This window comes from Microtus pennsylvanicus, chromosome 10 (assembly GCF_037038515.1).
Source record: "Microtus pennsylvanicus isolate mMicPen1 chromosome 10, mMicPen1.hap1, whole genome shotgun sequence".
Taxonomy (NCBI): domain Eukaryota; kingdom Metazoa; phylum Chordata; class Mammalia; order Rodentia; family Cricetidae; genus Microtus; species Microtus pennsylvanicus.
Window position 1 is genome coordinate 14,598,309 of NC_134588.1, and position 17,646 is coordinate 14,615,954.

A 17,646-nucleotide genomic window follows, 5' to 3' on the forward strand; every position below is an offset into this window, starting at 1 on the left:
AAGCCTCTAGTCCAGGGAAGTGGGGATTCAGTTTCTAAGGGACTCAGATTTGGAAGTCAGGATAGGAAATCGCAAAAATAAACAAAGCTCTAGAAAAAATGAAAGTAAGAATAAACTTTCTCTGATAGTTTATTGGGACTTGTGCTTAACAACTAGAAGGGTAATGAGAAAACTAAAAACAAAAAATAAAACCAAACCCACAGATGATAAAGAACTGTTGTTCCATGTGGACCCAAGGACCACCTGTAAGCCTTTGGTCTTCTGGACCAAATTCAAGGGTTCCATAAGAACTGGGTCTGGTCTACTAACTCCTAACCGAACATGTTGGCAACAAGAATCTCACTGCTCAGGAAGAGACTGATGTGATGATTTCAGTAAGAAGGGCCTCCATGGTCTCTTAGTTTGAATGCTTGGTCCCCAGGGAGTGACACTACTTTAGAAGGACTAGGAGGTATTTCCTTGTTGGAGTAGGTGTGGCCTTACTGGAGGAAGTGTGTCACTGGGAGTGGGTTTTGAGAATTCAAAAGTCCAAGCCAGGCCCAGTGGCTCTCTCTTTTCCTGCTGCCTGTAGACTGGAGTGTAGAACTCTCAGCTACCTCTCCAGCACCATGTCTGCCTGTGAGTCCCCATGCTTCCCACCATGTGATAATGGACTAAACCTCTGAAACTCTTAGTCAGCCCCAATCAAATGCTTTCCTCTGTAAGAGCTGCCTTGGCCATAGTGTCTTCACAGCAACAGAACACTGACTAGGACAACCGATTACATTCTCTCTCGGAGAAAGGGCCCCAGTCCTTTATCTGATGAAAATGGAGATTAAAGAAATCTAGCAACCTGAAAGGGATCTTCAAAGCCTCCCCCCGCCCTCCAAGAGAAAACCTCAGATCTTACTCCCTCAGGCTTTTGTGACTGACTGATGGCCACAGGGCGGAAACTAAATGTTATGTTTAGCTCCTTAACTTCTCTCTGGACATAAAATTTTCTTCTCCACTATGGTTCCCTCAGAGAAGCCGGGAAACTTTAGAATCAGGTTTGGGGCAAGGGAGGGCAAATAACCACTTGGAGTGGTGGCCTGTCACAGCCTTAAGACCGTGTGGTCCCCAGGCAGTTGTTTTCCTTACTAAAAGCACCGCACAAGGCTGCTCAGCTTCCACAAGTGCAGCATGTCGGAGTCACACACGTCTCATCTCAGTGGCCACTATGCTCAGGTGGGACAACACGGGGCCCAGGTGACCCAGGGCTCTCAGAGCCACAGCACACACATGGGCGTGAAGCCACCTCCCATTCCTGCTGCTTTACTAACAGGCTCCTTTGCCAGCACACGCATGTACTGTGAAGCTGTGCAGATATCACATGGGATCCAGATGACACTGGTTGGTGTTCACAAATACAACTGTGGTGAGATACATGGACTCCTCCTTGTATCTTTGCTTTCCTGGGCCTAGGCCACATGGACTGTCTCCTGTTCTGCCCATGTTAACCTAACTATATATAAAGAAAAGAAGGTGAGAGTCTCCACTCAGCCTGTGGAACATGTGGATCCCACACAGACTTGAATCCCAATGTGAGGTGGGCTCATTTTATCACAGACTGAACTCACCACAGTAGAAAGGAAGCATGTGGATTTATTACCATCAAGATGGAAGGAATGTGACATCCTTAAGACTGGGAAGGTCATGTGACTTTACTACCATCTTGGATACTGCAACCACATGGAATAGATCAAAATGTTTGCCCACTAAAACTTCCCAGTGCCACTTGCCACTGCCCCGATTCTACAGTGGCAGCCAGGGTTCTGTCTGGAGGTGATGAGTGATGAGGACAGGGGCACAAACTGGCCGGACAGTTTAGGGTAAGAATATGCTCCCTCCCTGGAGGGAACCGGTTTCTTGGCTGAAAGCCAGAAATATTCTTGTCTCTCATGGTAGCTTCATGCTTTCCAGAGACATCTGGCATCTGACCTGCTTCTAAATAAGTCAGGGTTACCTCTTCCAAGAGGAAAATGTAAAGGCTCACTAAAAGACCTAACATTCAAACTGGTTCTGGTCAGATTCACGTCCAAGGGCCACTCCTTGAAGGTGGCTCACCTTAAGCCATGCTAACAAATCCCTTAGGGGCCTTGTCTTGGTGTCCATCAGACCACTCTCAGCCAACATTTCCTAGCAACTTTTAACAATAATTTGTTACTAGAGACTTCAGAAGGTCAGTGTATGCTGGCTGAGTTGAAAAAAAAAATGGACCATAGGGTGTGTGTTGCAAAGTCTTTTCTTTCAAAGATAGGTAACCACCCAGAGCCAGTATTTTGCAAACCTCCTCCACCTTGTGAAACTCTTGCATACAGGCCTGTTTACAGAGCCCTGGATGCCAAACATTCCTGAGACTTGACTCTACTGCAACTCTTCCTTTAATGGCATTTAAGAATTAGCCAATCACATCAGTCTATAAAGGTGAGCTTCCACCAATGGGGTGACACAGGGACTACACTGTGACAGGATCAAAACAAGAGACCTTCCCATCCTGGAGCGCTGGCTTGCTTGATCTGCTTGCTGGTGCACCCTGTGGAAAAGCCCTGTGGCTGAGCTACTTTCGCCTTGTTCATGTGCCTCTATGTGTGATGCCAGGTGTATTCTTTTTCAAATTACTTAACATCGTTTTTCATTTTCACACTGTAACCATTATAAAATACAGAGTACATTGGACAGGAAGACAGAGAAGATGAAGTTGGGCATGAGAATATATGCTTGCATTCCCAAGGCTTTGAAGGCTAGGGCAAGTGAATCACTGCAAGTGATCCCAAGGCCAGCCCAAACTACACAGCATGTTGTAGGTGAGCCTGGGCTACATACTGAGACCTTGTGTCAAAACAAAACAAGACCAAATAGACTTTCACTCTCTAAACAATTTTGAATGTTGTATGTGTATGTGTGTGTCTGTGTGAGAAGATATGTGTAGCACAGAGACCAGAAGTCTTCTTCTACTAACACTTTTTTTTTTTTAAAGGCAGGGTTTCTCTGTGAACCTGGAGCTCATCAATTTAGCTAGGGTGAGCTAGGTGATGGGTAGCGAAGAAATCCTCTTGTCTCTGCCCTTCCTCCCTGCCCTGCTGTGGTCATAGACAGGTGCTGCCATGCCTGGATTTTACGTGGGTGCCGAGGATCTGAACTTTAGGTTCTTTTTTTTTTTTTAAAGCTTTATTTATTTATTTATTAATTAATTAATTAATTTATTTATTTATTATGTACACAATATTGTCAGTATTCTGTTTGCATGTGTGCCTGCAGGCCAGAAGAGGGCACCATATCTCCTTACATATGGTTGTGAGCCACCATGTGGTTGCTGGAAATTGAACTCAGGACCTTTGGAACAGCAGGCAGTGCTCTTAACCACTGAGCCATTTCTCCAGCCCCGAACTTTAGGTTCTTATGATTTTGTGGCAACCACTTTACCAGTGGAGCCATCTCCCTAACTGCAGGACTTCTGCTCTTTATTAATATAAGAATACATATATTATATAAGAGTATTATATAAGAATATATTATAAGAATCCTCTAACTAGTCTCATTGATTGGCTTTAGGGAAATGGTATAACTATGAACTCAGTTCCATTAACAAGATACCCTTCTTGGGAAGAATTTCTTCCGTCACCACTTCAATAGCATTCAAGCCTTTCTTGAATACCTTCTATAATGAAAACATACCCTTAGATGTCTATATCTAGGGTATAGCAGAAGGAACTTAAAATATTTTCCTTATATGGATACAAAATTTGCTTTGTTACACTTGTAAACTGCTCCTAAGACTCACCAGTAAATCACTATAAATAATTTCACAAATGACTTCAAAGGATATAGAAAATTATCTTGATCTCTTAAAAATTTACATATTTTTATTACTGTATGTACATGATGAGTGTGTAGGAGGGAGGATGTGCATGCCACCGTGGGTGTGTGGAGGTCAGGGGACAACTGTGTTGAGTCATTTCCTTCTTCTACCTTTATGTGTAGATCAAACTTCTATCATCAGACTTGTGCAACAAGCACCGCCCTGGCTGAGCCATCTTTCTAGACTCTCACTTGATAATTTATGGGGAACCCTACTCCATTATACCATGTCATTCTCACCTACTTCAATCAGCTAACAATTATATATTTCATAATTCTTTGGTAATACAAGTTATTATGGCACTGAAGGAACAACTAAACTTTTAAAATTTATATGATATCAAACAGAATGTAAATAAAATCAACATTTCCATCTCCGTAAATAAGATGTAGAACACAGGCAGCCATCATACTCATGAGATCAAATGCACTTGTGTGAGTCCACCATGCTTGGTCTGGAGACTGTTGACATTCCCTGATGGAAGGGGAGTTGGGTCACTGGACCCTCACCTGAGTGTCTAGCACTTTCCCTAGCCATGTGGATACAATTCCATCCTAACTGCACATAGCTGAAGAGAAAGTGTCTGGGAGGGGCTAGAGTATACAGGCTGGGGAAGACGGACTAACAGGGATCCATTTACTCGGCTATTGGGGAGCTCTCAGCCATGCTGGGTGCAGACCTTCCAGTGTAGCTGCTTTAGGGACACCAACACTCACCTCTAACTTCTCACTCACACTCTGGAAGTAAGCACAATCAACTCACTGTTGCCTCTGGTGGAATCAGACTTTGGTTTGTCCTGGGGACCTTATGAGGAGGATTCAGTTTCTGTTCACATCTCCCCCAAGAAGGAATTCTCCTAACAGCAGGCTATTTTTATTCTGATCCTAGAAGTACTTTGCTTTAAGGTAGTTTTGCCTCTGGCAGGATCCAGATGTGAAGGCTTTGGTTTATTATCGTTTATCTTTCTCACTTTGAGGAAGAGCAACCATTTCTAAAGAAGGTAGAGACCAGGGCAAGAATTTAACTATCTAAAAGAAATTATGACAAAGGAAACACTAATATCTGACAGATATTAAAACAAAAATGGAGAATTTTTTTTTTTTTTTGATTTTCAAGACAGGGTTTCTCCGTAGCTTTTGGTTCCTGTCCTGGAACTAGCTCTTGTAGACCAGGCTGGCCTCGAACTCACAGAGATCCGCCTGCCTCTGCCTCCCGAGTGCTGTGATTAAAGGCGTGTGCCACCACCGCCCGGCTGGGAATTTTTTTTAAGATTTATTTTTAATTACATGTATAGGAGTATTTGTGTGTGGGTAGGTGTATATGTGTTGATGTAGGCCCCTAGAGCTGGAGTTACAGGTTACTGTGAGCCATGCAATGTGGGTGCTGGGAACCAAACTCAGGTCCTCTGCAAGAGCATCTGTCACTTCTGAGCCATCTCTCTCCAACTTTGTGAAGAATGTCTAATGACTTATTGTCTTTAGAAAAACAATGACAGCATGAAATCTGCAGGCAAATGAATGGAACTAGAAAATGAATCATGCTGAGTGAGGTAACCCAGACCGAGAAAGACAAACACGGCAGGTACTCCCTTTATATACGGATATTAGCTGTAAAGTAAAAGATAACCATGCTACAATCCACAGACCCAAGAGGCTAGCTATCAAGGAGGACTCAAGGGGGACGGTCCGATCCCCATGGGGAGGAGAAATAGAAAAGATTTCGTGAACAGACTGGGGGCAGGTGGGGAGGTGTGTCGGGGGGAAGTACTAAAAAAGATGATTGGAAAGTGGGGGTATTTTAGGATGAGATAGAAACCCAGTGAAAGGGAAACTCCCAGGAATCTACGAGGATGACCACAGCTAAGACTCACAGCCAGAAGAGTTGCCTGGCCATCTCTAGTGACCAGGTAAGACTTCCAGTAGAGGGAATGGAACACCAACTCATTTATATAACCTTCAACCTACAGTCTGCCTCTGCCTATGGATCTGCTGGGGTAAGGGAGGCACAGGCATTGTGGGAGTGGCCAACCAACTGGTCCAGTCTCAGGCCCAAGCCATGAGAGGGAGCCCACCCCTGACACTGCCTGGAGCGCCAGGACCCACAGGCTGGACCCAGAGACCTAGGATAGAACCAGACATGACTGGAGGGAAAAAAAAATGTCAATGTAATGATGCCTAATGATAGTCTGCTACATTCAAAGATTGGTGCCTTAGCTCAATTACCAGAGCAGCTTCACCTAGCAGCTGATGGAAACAGATGCAGAGGCCCACAGCCAAACAGTAGGCTGAGCTTGGGGAATCCTGCTAAAGAAAGGGAAGAAGGATTGTAGGAACCATAGGGATCAAGGACATTACAAGAAAACCCACAGAGTCAACTAACCTGGACTCACAGGAGCTTATAGAGATTGAATTGACAACCAGGGAGACTATATATATGTGGCATATATGCGACAGTTGTGTAGCTTGGTCCTCTTGTGGGAATCCTGACAGCAGGAACAGGGTTATCTCCGACTCTTCTACAGGCTTTTGGGACTCTATTCCTTATACTGGGCCACCTTGCCCAGCCTTACTTAATACAAGGGGAGGTGCTTAGTCTTACTGCAATTTGATATGCCATGTTTTGTTGATATTCAGGGGAGGGCTGTCCTTTTCTTAACAGAAACAGAGGAGTGGATTGGGGCAGGGCAGAGTGGAGATGAGGGAGGGGCTGGGAGGAGAGGAGGGAGGAAAAACTAGTCAGGATAAAAATTAAACAGCAAAAAAAGGATGTAATCAAAAGGTGTTGGGATTGGAGACAGCTCATCAGGTAAAGGTGCTTGATTCGACACCTGAGGATGTGGACCTACGTTTGATCGCTGGAACTCACATGGTAGAAGGAGAGAAGCAACCTGCAAAGTGGCCTCCAATGTTCACGTGCACAACATGGTATACCCCACCAAATAAATATGTGAAACAAAAATGTTGTAAATGTCCCTGAGACGTTACAGAACAGGTACTTACTCTCAGATTCCACTTTGGGCTCCTCTAATTCATTTGACCTGGTGGCTACATTAATGTCATCTGGTGCTAGGGATGTCCTTGTATTTGATGTCCTTGTTACATCACCAATGGTTGTTTCTAGTAAGTCTGGGCTATTTAGCAATTCGACATTCAGAGGCAAGCTGTAAAAGTACAGAAAATTTACTTAAATCAGTAAATTTATCATTAAAATACAAACAAAAAAATGTTGGAAAAATTAATTGACAAGATTTATTGAACTGGCTTTATTTACTTTTTACAATCTTTGGATATATTTTTTTCCAGTCAAGATGGAGCAAAAGGGAATGAATTGACTTCCTGACTGAAATAACCTGAAGGCAGAAAATAAACTATTCTCCAACGACAACAAGGGGCAACAAAAGAGAATCATTCTGAGAGCCAAGAAACAGGAGATGAACGCCCTGAGAGCCTGGAGAGCACGGAGAACACGTTTAGGCCACAGTGCAGAGGCAGGGACGGGGGAGCAGGGGACTACCTTAGGTGACAGAATAGGATGAGATCTGGGAACAAACACCTGGGCTACTAATGAGGACACCACCGGTTGTGTCCTTGAGGGTGTTTGCAGGCCAGTTTAACAGAAGAGGGGCACCTGGAATGTGAGCAGCACCAGATTATGGGCTGGGGGCCCAGACTGAACAAGGAAGGAAAAAGGGGGTTTGGAGAGATGGTTTAGCAGATAAAGCATTTCCCTTGCAGGCATAAGGGCATGAGTTTAGAGCTCCAGAACCCACGGGAGGAAAGATGCAACAGGCAAAAAAATCTGTATTCCAATGCTTCTACAAGGAGATGCAAAACAGAGACAGAAACATCTCAATGATGGACAAAAGACTCTAACCAACAGCACGGGAAGGACCAGCATCAGAAGTTGTCCTTTGACCACACTCATATACCAATGTACAGACAGATTAAAACATATCACATAAAAGGGAAGAAGGAGACAGCCAGCCGAGCACTGGTGAGCACCTTATGTTTCCTGGTCAGCACCATGGCCCAAGCTGCTCCTGTCATCATATTTTCCTGAGAGGATGAACTGCATTCCTCTGATCTGGGAGTCTAAACAAATCCCTTCCCCTTAATTTGCTTCTGTCACAAAAAGGGAAAAGTAGCTGATACAAGGTCAAAGGGCGAGTGCCAGGGGAGCAAACAGGACAGGGTCCTGGAGATGAGCAGATGCATAAATGCTAATCCTGCTGGCATTTACTAGAAACCTCCTGCAAGGCCTGGGAAAGAACTACTTGAAGGCATGAGAGGGAAGTTGTGGTACTCACACTTTCTACTGACACAGTGAAAACAGAATTCACAGAGCACTCAGTATTCAGAGCACATGCTTTTGTAGTGAAGAGCACTAGCCAACAGAATCACTCTGTGTGACAGACTCACCTAGCGAATCATAGAAATGAGATCTGAAAGGCTCAAACTACTACCAGGTACGCCACACTTAAAAACTTGGTATTCCATCACCTCAGCATCCTCTGACTTCATTTCATGGTCTTTGTTGTCCCTTTGGTTAGAGTTGAAGCTGGGGACGAAAGTTAAGTTTGCCTTGAGAAACTCGAGTTGAATGAGGAAAGGGACCAGTGCTTGAGAAGTCTCAGCAGGTGAGTAACAAAGAGAAGGTGAATTGTAAGGATGGAGGCGGATTCTTAAAATGAAGTCTTTAAAGAGACAGAGTAAACTTGTAGAAAAAGTAAGAGGAATAAAGAAAAATAAGCCACGTAAAGATGGCATATAGACAGAGAATCTGGACTCTTTATTTGAATCTTTTGACTGTGAAGGAGCTAAGTACAGAGAGACATTTCATTGTATAAACTGCTAAGCTGGACCAGCATATATACTTTAAAGGTATCTTGAAGGATTTGTTGCTTTAGAAAAGAGGTTCTGCTTTTGTTTCCACAGAAGATGAGAACATAAGGATTTCTTCCAGACTAATGTGGTTTGATGGACCAAGACCCCCAGAAAGGTCACCATGAGCACCTCCCAAAATTACTTTGCCCCAAAAAATGCAGTAAGCAACTGGAGAGAACTATGCCCAAATTCCCTAAATGATTGTTCCAATCGCTACGTTTTCCATATGGAGGCTAGTCTATGCTTATTGAAGGTTGTGGGGTCGGGGGGCAGCTTGGGGAAGCCTTTGGGATGCTGGAGGATGTTCGGGACAGAGAGTCCTTAGCATCATGCAGGGGAGATCCAGGGAGCTGGCGGAGCCTGAGGAGGCTCGGATCTCAGATCGTAGTGATTCTGAGTCATTTCGAAAATGTCTATTCTTTTGCCCCGCCTCAGGAGAAAGAACCCTTTTACAGAGCAACTGCCCCTCCTGTTAGTGGGAGGGAAGTAGAAGAGTCACGGAGACCAGCACCAAAATAAGACTTTTTGTGTAGCTGTCTGTATATCAGGCCATTTTTCTTTCTTTTAACTAACCATACCTCGAATGATTCTGCCCTTTACTGTTCACAAGTTTCGTATCATTGAAGCAGCTGTTGGGTGAATGAGATGACTGCCGCTGTGGTCCGGGTTCCAGGCTTGGTACCTATCCCAGTGAATCAGCTGGTCCTGAGCCATCCTCGCTGAGATACCACAGCTATAATGGTCGCTATTGTCACTGCTGTGGCCTTCACTGCAGCAGCCAGAATTGCCATCAGCTACACGGTGGCTGTGGCTAGCACTGTTGATTCCCTAGCCAGACAGATTGCCACTGCTTTAGAGACCAAAATTCCCTTAATGAGCATATTCGCCAGGGCATTTTCCAACTTAACCTACAGACTGCCCCTTTACAAGGGCAGTTAGATTTCTAAAGGATTTGCATATGGTCAGTTGCTCCCCTTCCTTAAATCATAGTTGTGGCACGCAGGAGCCAGTCAAGAACCTTAGTGCTACTGTCAGCCCGCTGAATTCATAAGGGACCATGAAACATGCAATTTCTTCCTTTTACTGCATTCCTTGAGGTTAATGAGACTAGTGTTCTTCCTATTTCCATAGATTCTCTAACTAAGGGCATTCTTTATGGCCTAGGCTTGCTGAAAAGCTGGTCTGGGACTGTCGTCACCCTAGGAACTCTAATAGGGGGAGAGTTTTTATTGCTCTGCCTTTACAACAGGCATCAGCAGCAACAACAGTAAGCGCTTTAATATTGTTGCTAAGCAGCTAATGCTTGCCCAAGTAAGCGGGCTTCCTCCAAGCGCAGTATGGGTCACATGGCCAGTGAGCCAGAGACAGGTAAGACAGGAGCCTGTCACAATCAACCTAAGACAGAGGTGGTCTTGCGTGTCTTGGTGACAGGTAAGATGTGAATTTGTGCTTCTGCAGTCTAAGACAGGCCTGGTCTAATTATATAGAAAAGGGGAGCTGTTAGGGACTGCAGACCCTCAGACCCTGAACTTTCTATGACCTCTTGCCTGCCGGAGTAAACAACTTGTTTTCCTATGCTTGCAGCTGCTCTGAGCACAAAACCCTCATGAGTTCCTGATAACAAGGAAGTGGTTTCCGGTGGGCTTGCAGTGGAATATCCTGAGAGCTGGGGCGTGGGCACTATATAAGCTTCCCTGGAACACAATAAAATTGGCATTCTTGCTTCAAGAGTGGCCCGCATCTCTATGTGTTCTTTCTCTCCAGACCCTTGCCCAACCACGGTTCCAGGTGGTGCAGGCGCCACACAAAATCACAACATACAAGGAACAAAAGGAGAAAATCATAAAACGTTTTAAAGTGTGAAACAGGTAACTACTAACTAAGGGACTACTGACTAGAAAGACTACACAATTCTAAAATCTAGCTGGGTATGGTAGCCCACACTTTTAGTTCCAGCACTCATGAGGCAGAGGCAGGCAGATCTCTGAGTTTGAGACCAGCTTGGTCTACCCTGTGTATCTGAAACTAGTCAGGGCTACAAAGTGAGCACTCCATCTCAAAAACAATACAAAACAATCAGAGGCCAGACTGTCTCACAGTCATTGATCTTTCTGCACAAGATCACTGGTACTTGGCCTTTTCACTGCTCAGGGTCCCCACTGAAACACAGAGCCGAGCGGACCAACTCTTCCACTTACCCATCTTCTATCACATGCCCTTTTAAATTTTGTGTCTAACAGATAGATCTTTTCTCCATCCACGGTCACAAATATTGTATCTATTTTCTAGTTATATTAAACTTAGGTCTGTTATTAATTTGGAACTAATTTTTGATATTATTTAAAAGAACAGTCTAATTTCACTATGTGTGTAGGCATAAATGTGAACACATGTTTGTGTGGAGGCCAGATTGTTTTTTCCCCCAGTTTTTTTGTTTTTATTTATTTGGTTTTTCAAATCAGGACTTCTCTGTGTAGCTTTAGAACCTGTCCTGGCACTTGTACTGTAGACTAAGCTGGCCTTAAACTCAGATCCACCTGCCTCTGCTTCCTGAGTGCTGGGATTAAAGACGTGCGCCACCACCACCTGGCTTGAGGCTGGAGGTTAATATTCATCTTTTTACCTAGTTTTCTGAGACATGGTCTCTCACCAAACCAGGACCTCACCAACCTGGCGAGTCTGGCTAGCTCTAAGAAGGATGCACCAGTTCCTCCGACACAGCCCCTCACACGCCTGTACTCACCCACCCCAGCGCTCAGGGAGCAGATGCCCACCAACACACTCAGCTTTCCCGAGTTCCGAGGACTGACCTCACAGACTCTTTACTCACTGAGCCAGCCCCCAGCCCCAATTCAGTCTATGTGGATGCCTGGCTGACTCAACACCATGAGTTCCATGGGAAGTCACGTGAGAGTGACGACATACACCTGCAATCCGAGTACTCAGGAGGCCAAGGCTGGATGATCACTATAGTGAGAGGCCAGCTCGGGTTACATACAGAGAGACTGTCACAAGCAGACTGATGGTGCACACCTGTAATCCTAGCAATTGAGAGTTGGAGACAGAAGAACTGGGAACTGGTACCAGTCAGTCAGAGGTGCATGTCCTTCCACAATTAAACAATAGTAACAAAAGAACTAAAGGAGCAGAAATTATTAAAGAAAAAGGCAAGTCAGCATCTTAATATGAAAATAAAAATTTTGTATTAGAAAAAAAAACAACCAAAGTAAAATAGTGAAATGAACCAAAATTATATTAGTAAATTATATCATATACAGAAAAAATAAACCACTTAAAAAGGCTAGCAGGCTGGTTTTTAAAAAGGGATAAAATTATAAACAAGAAAGGGCAGTTTAGAGGGAAATGCAGGTGGCTCGTGAAGGAAATGTAAACATAAACTACACTGAAGACACCCACCCCGCATCTTCACTGCGGTGGTAATTTCAAGGCTGATATAATGGCTGAGTTCATCCAGCTGAAAAGTTGGATACCTTTGATCTAGACTAATTAAAATGCAATAGTATACTCACAGAAAAACCCAGAGCCAACGGAAGGATAAATGAAACACAGTGTTTGGTTATTGTCTGCCTACAAAAGGAGTACTGGATGGAACCTGAATGGGGCTGTGCTGTGCAAAGTGGTATGCGGGTGCAATTCTGAAACTAACATATACTGTCCACGTGGGAAAATCTGGAAACCCCAAGACTTTGGGAGCTAGGACTGAAGGAAACCTGGAAGAAGAAATCCAAAAAAGCCAAGAAGCACAAGTACCGGCTCCAGCTTTATCAGCCTGTTGACTGAGTCCAGACGCAGTGCTGTCTGCAGCAGTAGGAAGAGACCCATTGGTCAGACTGTGAGTTTAAAGACTACACCAAAATTGGTGTCTTAAAGAATGGCTGATGTCACCGGAGGTGGTGAGCAAGCCTTTAATCCCAGCACTTGGGAAGCAGAGGCAGGTGGATCATTGTGAGTTCAAGGCCAGCCTGGTCTACAGAATTAGTTCCAGTACAGTCAGGGCTACCCATAGAAACCCTTGTCTTGAAAACACAAAAGCAAAACAAAACAAATAAAAAAAGAATAGCTGATGTCACAGCTAAGTGCAGAAGCTCTGGTAAGAGGGGGGGCAGGTGAGAGTGTCCAGGTGCAGTGTGATAGGGTCCCACAAGCTAAACCTGGAGCAGCAGTGGACCAGCAAGCAGGCTGAATACAAGAGTTTATGAAGTCACGTGCAAGCAGACAGAGCTGCAGGCTCTTACTGCAGAATACAAGAGTTTATGAAGTCACGTGCAAGCAAACAGAGCTGCAGGCTGAATACAAGAGTTTATGAAGTCACGTGCAAGCAGACAGAGCTGCAGGCTGAATACAAGAGTTTATGAAGTCATGTGCAAGCAGACAGAGCTTCAGGCTGAATACAAGAGTTTATGAAGTAGGGCTGGAGAGATGGCTCAGAGGTTAAGAGCATTGCCTGCTCTTCTAAAGGTCCTGAGTTCAATTCCCAGCAACCACATGGTGGCTCACAACCATCTGTAATGAGCTCTGGTGTCCTCTTCTGGCCTGCAGGGATACACACAGACAGAATATTGTATACATAATAAATAAATATTTAAAAAAAAAGAGTTTATGAAGTCATGTGCAAGCAGACAGAGCTGCAGGCTCTTACTGCAGAATACCAACTTACCAGATCAGAATGATATTTGGCCAACCATCACAAATGATACCTAATTTTTACAATCAGGTTACATGAAAAATGTTATCTTCTAAAAATTACATTTTAATTTATTTATTGTGTATGCCACAGAGCAGATGTGGAGGTTAGAGAACTTGTGTGGGAATCAGTTCCCTTCTTCCACCATTTGGGTCCTGGGGACTGAACCCATGTGGTTGACCTTGGCAGCACGTGCCTTGCCTGCATGATCTCCCTGGCCCTGGGTTATGTTTTTGAGGGAGAGTAAAATAATTATAAACATAAGTAGCTTGAGAACATAAAACTTGATAGATATATGGGCTGGAGAGATGGCTCAGTGGTTAAGAGCACTTGTTGCTCTTGCAAAGGATCTGGGTTCAATTCCCAGCAAGTGCATGGTGGCTCATGACCATCAGTAACTCTAGTTCCAGGGGCAGACTGTGAGACTCTCTTTTGAGTCTTTAGGGACCGGGCACGCACATGGTACAATTTATACATACATACATGCAAACAGAACACTCATACATATAAAATCTTAAAAAAGAATGCCAAATATATTTTTAAAAATTTGATATATATTACTTTTAACTATTACAATCAAATAACCAAATACTGGTAATGGGACAAAAAGACATCAAGTGTTCTCTTGTCTGATGAATTATAAACATATTGTCCTTGTCAATAACGTATAACCTGGACTCAACCATGAGGAAACATTCAGGTTAATCTAAACTGTCTGAAACATACTATTTAAGAACACAAATGTTAAAAAAATAGGCATGGCTAAGGAAGCATTACTAAGTTAATAGAACCATTAGTAGATTAATAGACCCAAGAAACACAATAAACTACTAAATATAATCTGGCATGGGTCAAAGATATTGATACAAATGAAAGCATTAGGGAAAACGAGAGGTTGGAATGTGGAAGGAACTATAACAGTGTTTTTTTTCTCTTTTTATCATAATTTTTTGATTTAAATTCTGTATATTATTTCTGTGTGTGGATATATGCAGGTAGGTGCCCTCTGAGGCTAGAGCAGAGACACAGGCAATTGTGACTCACCTGATCTGGGTGCTTGGGAACAAGCTCATGCCCTCTGCAGGACTGGTACTCATTTTTAACCACTGAGCCATCTCTTTAGCTCCTTCATTTTCTGAATCTATGCAGTAACTGCCTCATAGATATGGAAAAAATTACTGCGTTTTTCTCCTAAAATATACGCACTGAAGAATCTGAAGGTTAAAACTCATTATCTGCAAATTACTGTCAATGAATTCAGGGAGGGAAATCCACTTTTGCCCCTGAAAAAGGAAATATTTTAAAGGAGGAATTGGCATGTCATTCTCTTCTATAAAATTTACTATAGGCTCTGAACAAAGCAGACTCTTCTCCTGCGCCTCGGGTGCAGGGTTCCTTGTTTAGCTCCTTCAGAACTCTTCCTTGAAGAAGCTCTTCCTGCCAGTTTTTATTCTATCCTTCACCATGTTCCTTTCTCCCGATGCCTCTGAACTAGTGGAAAACTATTTTCTGTGGCTCACTCCTTATCTCAACTGGATCATCTTTTCCAATTCCACCTCTCATACTATAGCCACTCACAGAGACATTGCCTTGTTTGCAAAGTTTCAACCTTTACTTACAATCACTGCATATTTGTCTGCGTGTACACTGGCAGCCTTCTGCAAGCGTGTGCCATTCATTATGGGAGGAACTGTCAAGTCACTGCTCTAGTCTAAGAATCTAGGACGGTACACATACAAAAAAATGTACTTAAGAAGCCACTGTATCCCCCTATATTCCATGCATGCTAGGCAAAATACTCTACCATTAAGCTATGTTCCTAGTCCTCTTTTTACTTTTTAAGACAGGATTTTACTCAGCAGGCCATGAATTTACAATCCTCCTGTCTCAGCCTCCCAAACAGCTCAGAATAAAAGATCAAGCCACCAGATTCAGTTATGAGCTACTAATTTTGACGTATAATTAAGTGGAAATACCACTTAGGCATAAGAAAAACCCTTGTGAGATCTCAAACGCTCGTCTCAGGCCTACTGGAGATGGTATACTTAAGGCTTAGTGTTGGGGAAGAGGAAAAATTCTGGGACTATGGCTTGAGGTACCACTCCTGACATAGAATGCTGCTATGACACTTCAATAACAGGCTTTTATATGTATAAATATGTTTTCCATTGAAGCATTGGTGTAGGAGGTCCTTCTATGTGTTGCTTGTATTGGTTAATGAATAAAGAAACTACTTTGGACTGATAGTGGTGCAGAACAATTGTCTACATTCTGTCAATTATATTTTAAATAAATGCTGATTGGCCAGTAGCCAGGCAGGAAGTATAGGCAGGACAACCAGACAGGAAGTAGAGGCTGGGTCAATGAGAACAGGAGAATTCTGGGAAGGAGAAGCCTTTTCCTCCCCAGTCCTGTCCAGACACTGAAGAAGGAAGATGTGACCTGCCCTGCTGAAAAAGGTACTGAGCCATGTGGCTAACACAGATAAGAATAATGGGCTAATATAAGTTATAAAAGTTAATAAGAAGCCTGAGCTAATGGGCCAATCAGTTTATAACTAATGTAGACTCTCTGTGTGATTTTCTTTGGGACTAAATGGCTGCAGGAACCGGGCAGGACAGAAACCCCAACAAGCAAGCCCCCCTGTTACATGATAGGGCAGAACTTAGGTAGGTGGAGAAGACAGAACTGAATGCTGAGAGGAAGAAAGGTAGAGTCAGAGAGAGAGAGAGAAGCCATGGATCCGCCTGGATCCACTGTAGACACAGACACTAGGAATTTTATCCGGTAAGTTACTGCCACATGACGATACACAGATTAATAAAAATGGGTTAAATTAAGATGTAAGACTTAGCCAATAAGAAACTAGGGCTAATGGGCCAAGCAGTGATTTAATTAATAAAATTTCTGTGTGGTTATTTCAAGGTTAAGCCAGCTGGGCGGCCAGGACGAACAAGCAGGCCCTCTTCTTGCAACAAAGCATGATTAATAAAAACTCATGGTCAGAAATTGGGGTTCAACCTGAAGATCCAAAAAGCAAAACAGCCAACCACTGGCTCTTACTTCAACCTCAGTCTGAAATGGTGATCCTGCCTTCAGGAATCTCAGAATGAGACTGTCTCTGAGAGCTCCCCCCCACCGCCTGACAGTTTTATAATCCTCTCTAGGGCAGGGATTAAGGCATGCACTACCCCATTTCTATGGCAACTAGTATGGCTACTGGGATTAAAGGTGCATGCTATCATAACCTGGTCTGTAAGGCTGACCAGTAGGACCGTTTTATTCTTAGATCTTCAGGCAGTCTTTATTTACTAAAATACAATTGAAATGCCACTACATTCTATTGTCTTGGTTATTGGTATACAGGATGTGGGTGACATTTCACCATCTTCAGGAACTGACAATCCAGGGACTCATTGTTTAGCCTAGTCTACCTGGCAGGTTCTAGGTTGGTGACAATTTTATTTTTAAGGAATATGTGTACAAAATATACATGGCTTGATTACCTTTTTGAAAAGCTAGGCCCATATCTCAGATACAACTTCTTCTTCCTGCCTCATCCTCCCAAATTCTGGGATTGCAAGCATAAACCAACAAATTTGGCTTCTAAATGGTTGAGAGCAGTGTGTGTTAGAGAGAGTGGGAGAGCGGGGGGAGAGGTGGGAGGGAGTGAGAGTGTCCCTTGCTTCTGCTGCTGTACTAGGATTCTCCTGTGTCTGCCTCCCATCTCACAGTGAAGGTGCTGAGATTACTGCTGGCTTTGCGTGGGGTTCCAGGAACAGAGCTCAGGCTGTCAGGCTTGTGTACTGGCACCTGTATGATGGAGCCATCTCCTCCACTTTGTACTTGTTTTACTTGCCACAAACAACATGGATGTAGCATATATTACCATCGGTCTTTCCAGGGCCATCTTCCAAAGCAGAATGGCTATTGCATTCCTTCCACCTTTTTACCCTAGGCCCTGCCAAGGCTGGCGTGTGCATTCTCTCTCTCTCTCTCTCTCTCTCTCTCTCTCTCTCTCTCTCTCTCTCTCTCTCTCTCTCTCCTACCTACCTACCTACCTACCTACCTGTCTAGGCTCTCAGACTACCCAAATTAGAACTCTCAAAGTTGTCTTTTGGATGAATGACATATGTATTTCTTCACCTACCTAAGTACCTTACAGCGCTCTAAGAAGG

General features: G+C 43.7%; 1 protein-coding gene across 3 annotated transcripts in view; it reads right to left on the minus strand.

Moving 5' to 3' along the window:
* Positions 1–17,646, minus strand: part of Epb41l5 (erythrocyte membrane protein band 4.1 like 5) — a 115,013-nt gene that overhangs the window by 33,182 nt on the left and 64,185 nt on the right. For all 3 annotated transcript variants that reach the window (XM_075987721.1, XM_075987723.1, XM_075987724.1), the window contains one exon: positions 6,880–7,040. In XM_075987721.1, the coding sequence (XP_075843836.1) occupies positions 6,880–7,040 (161 nt within the window). The remainder of the gene's footprint in view (positions 1–6,879; positions 7,041–17,646) is intronic.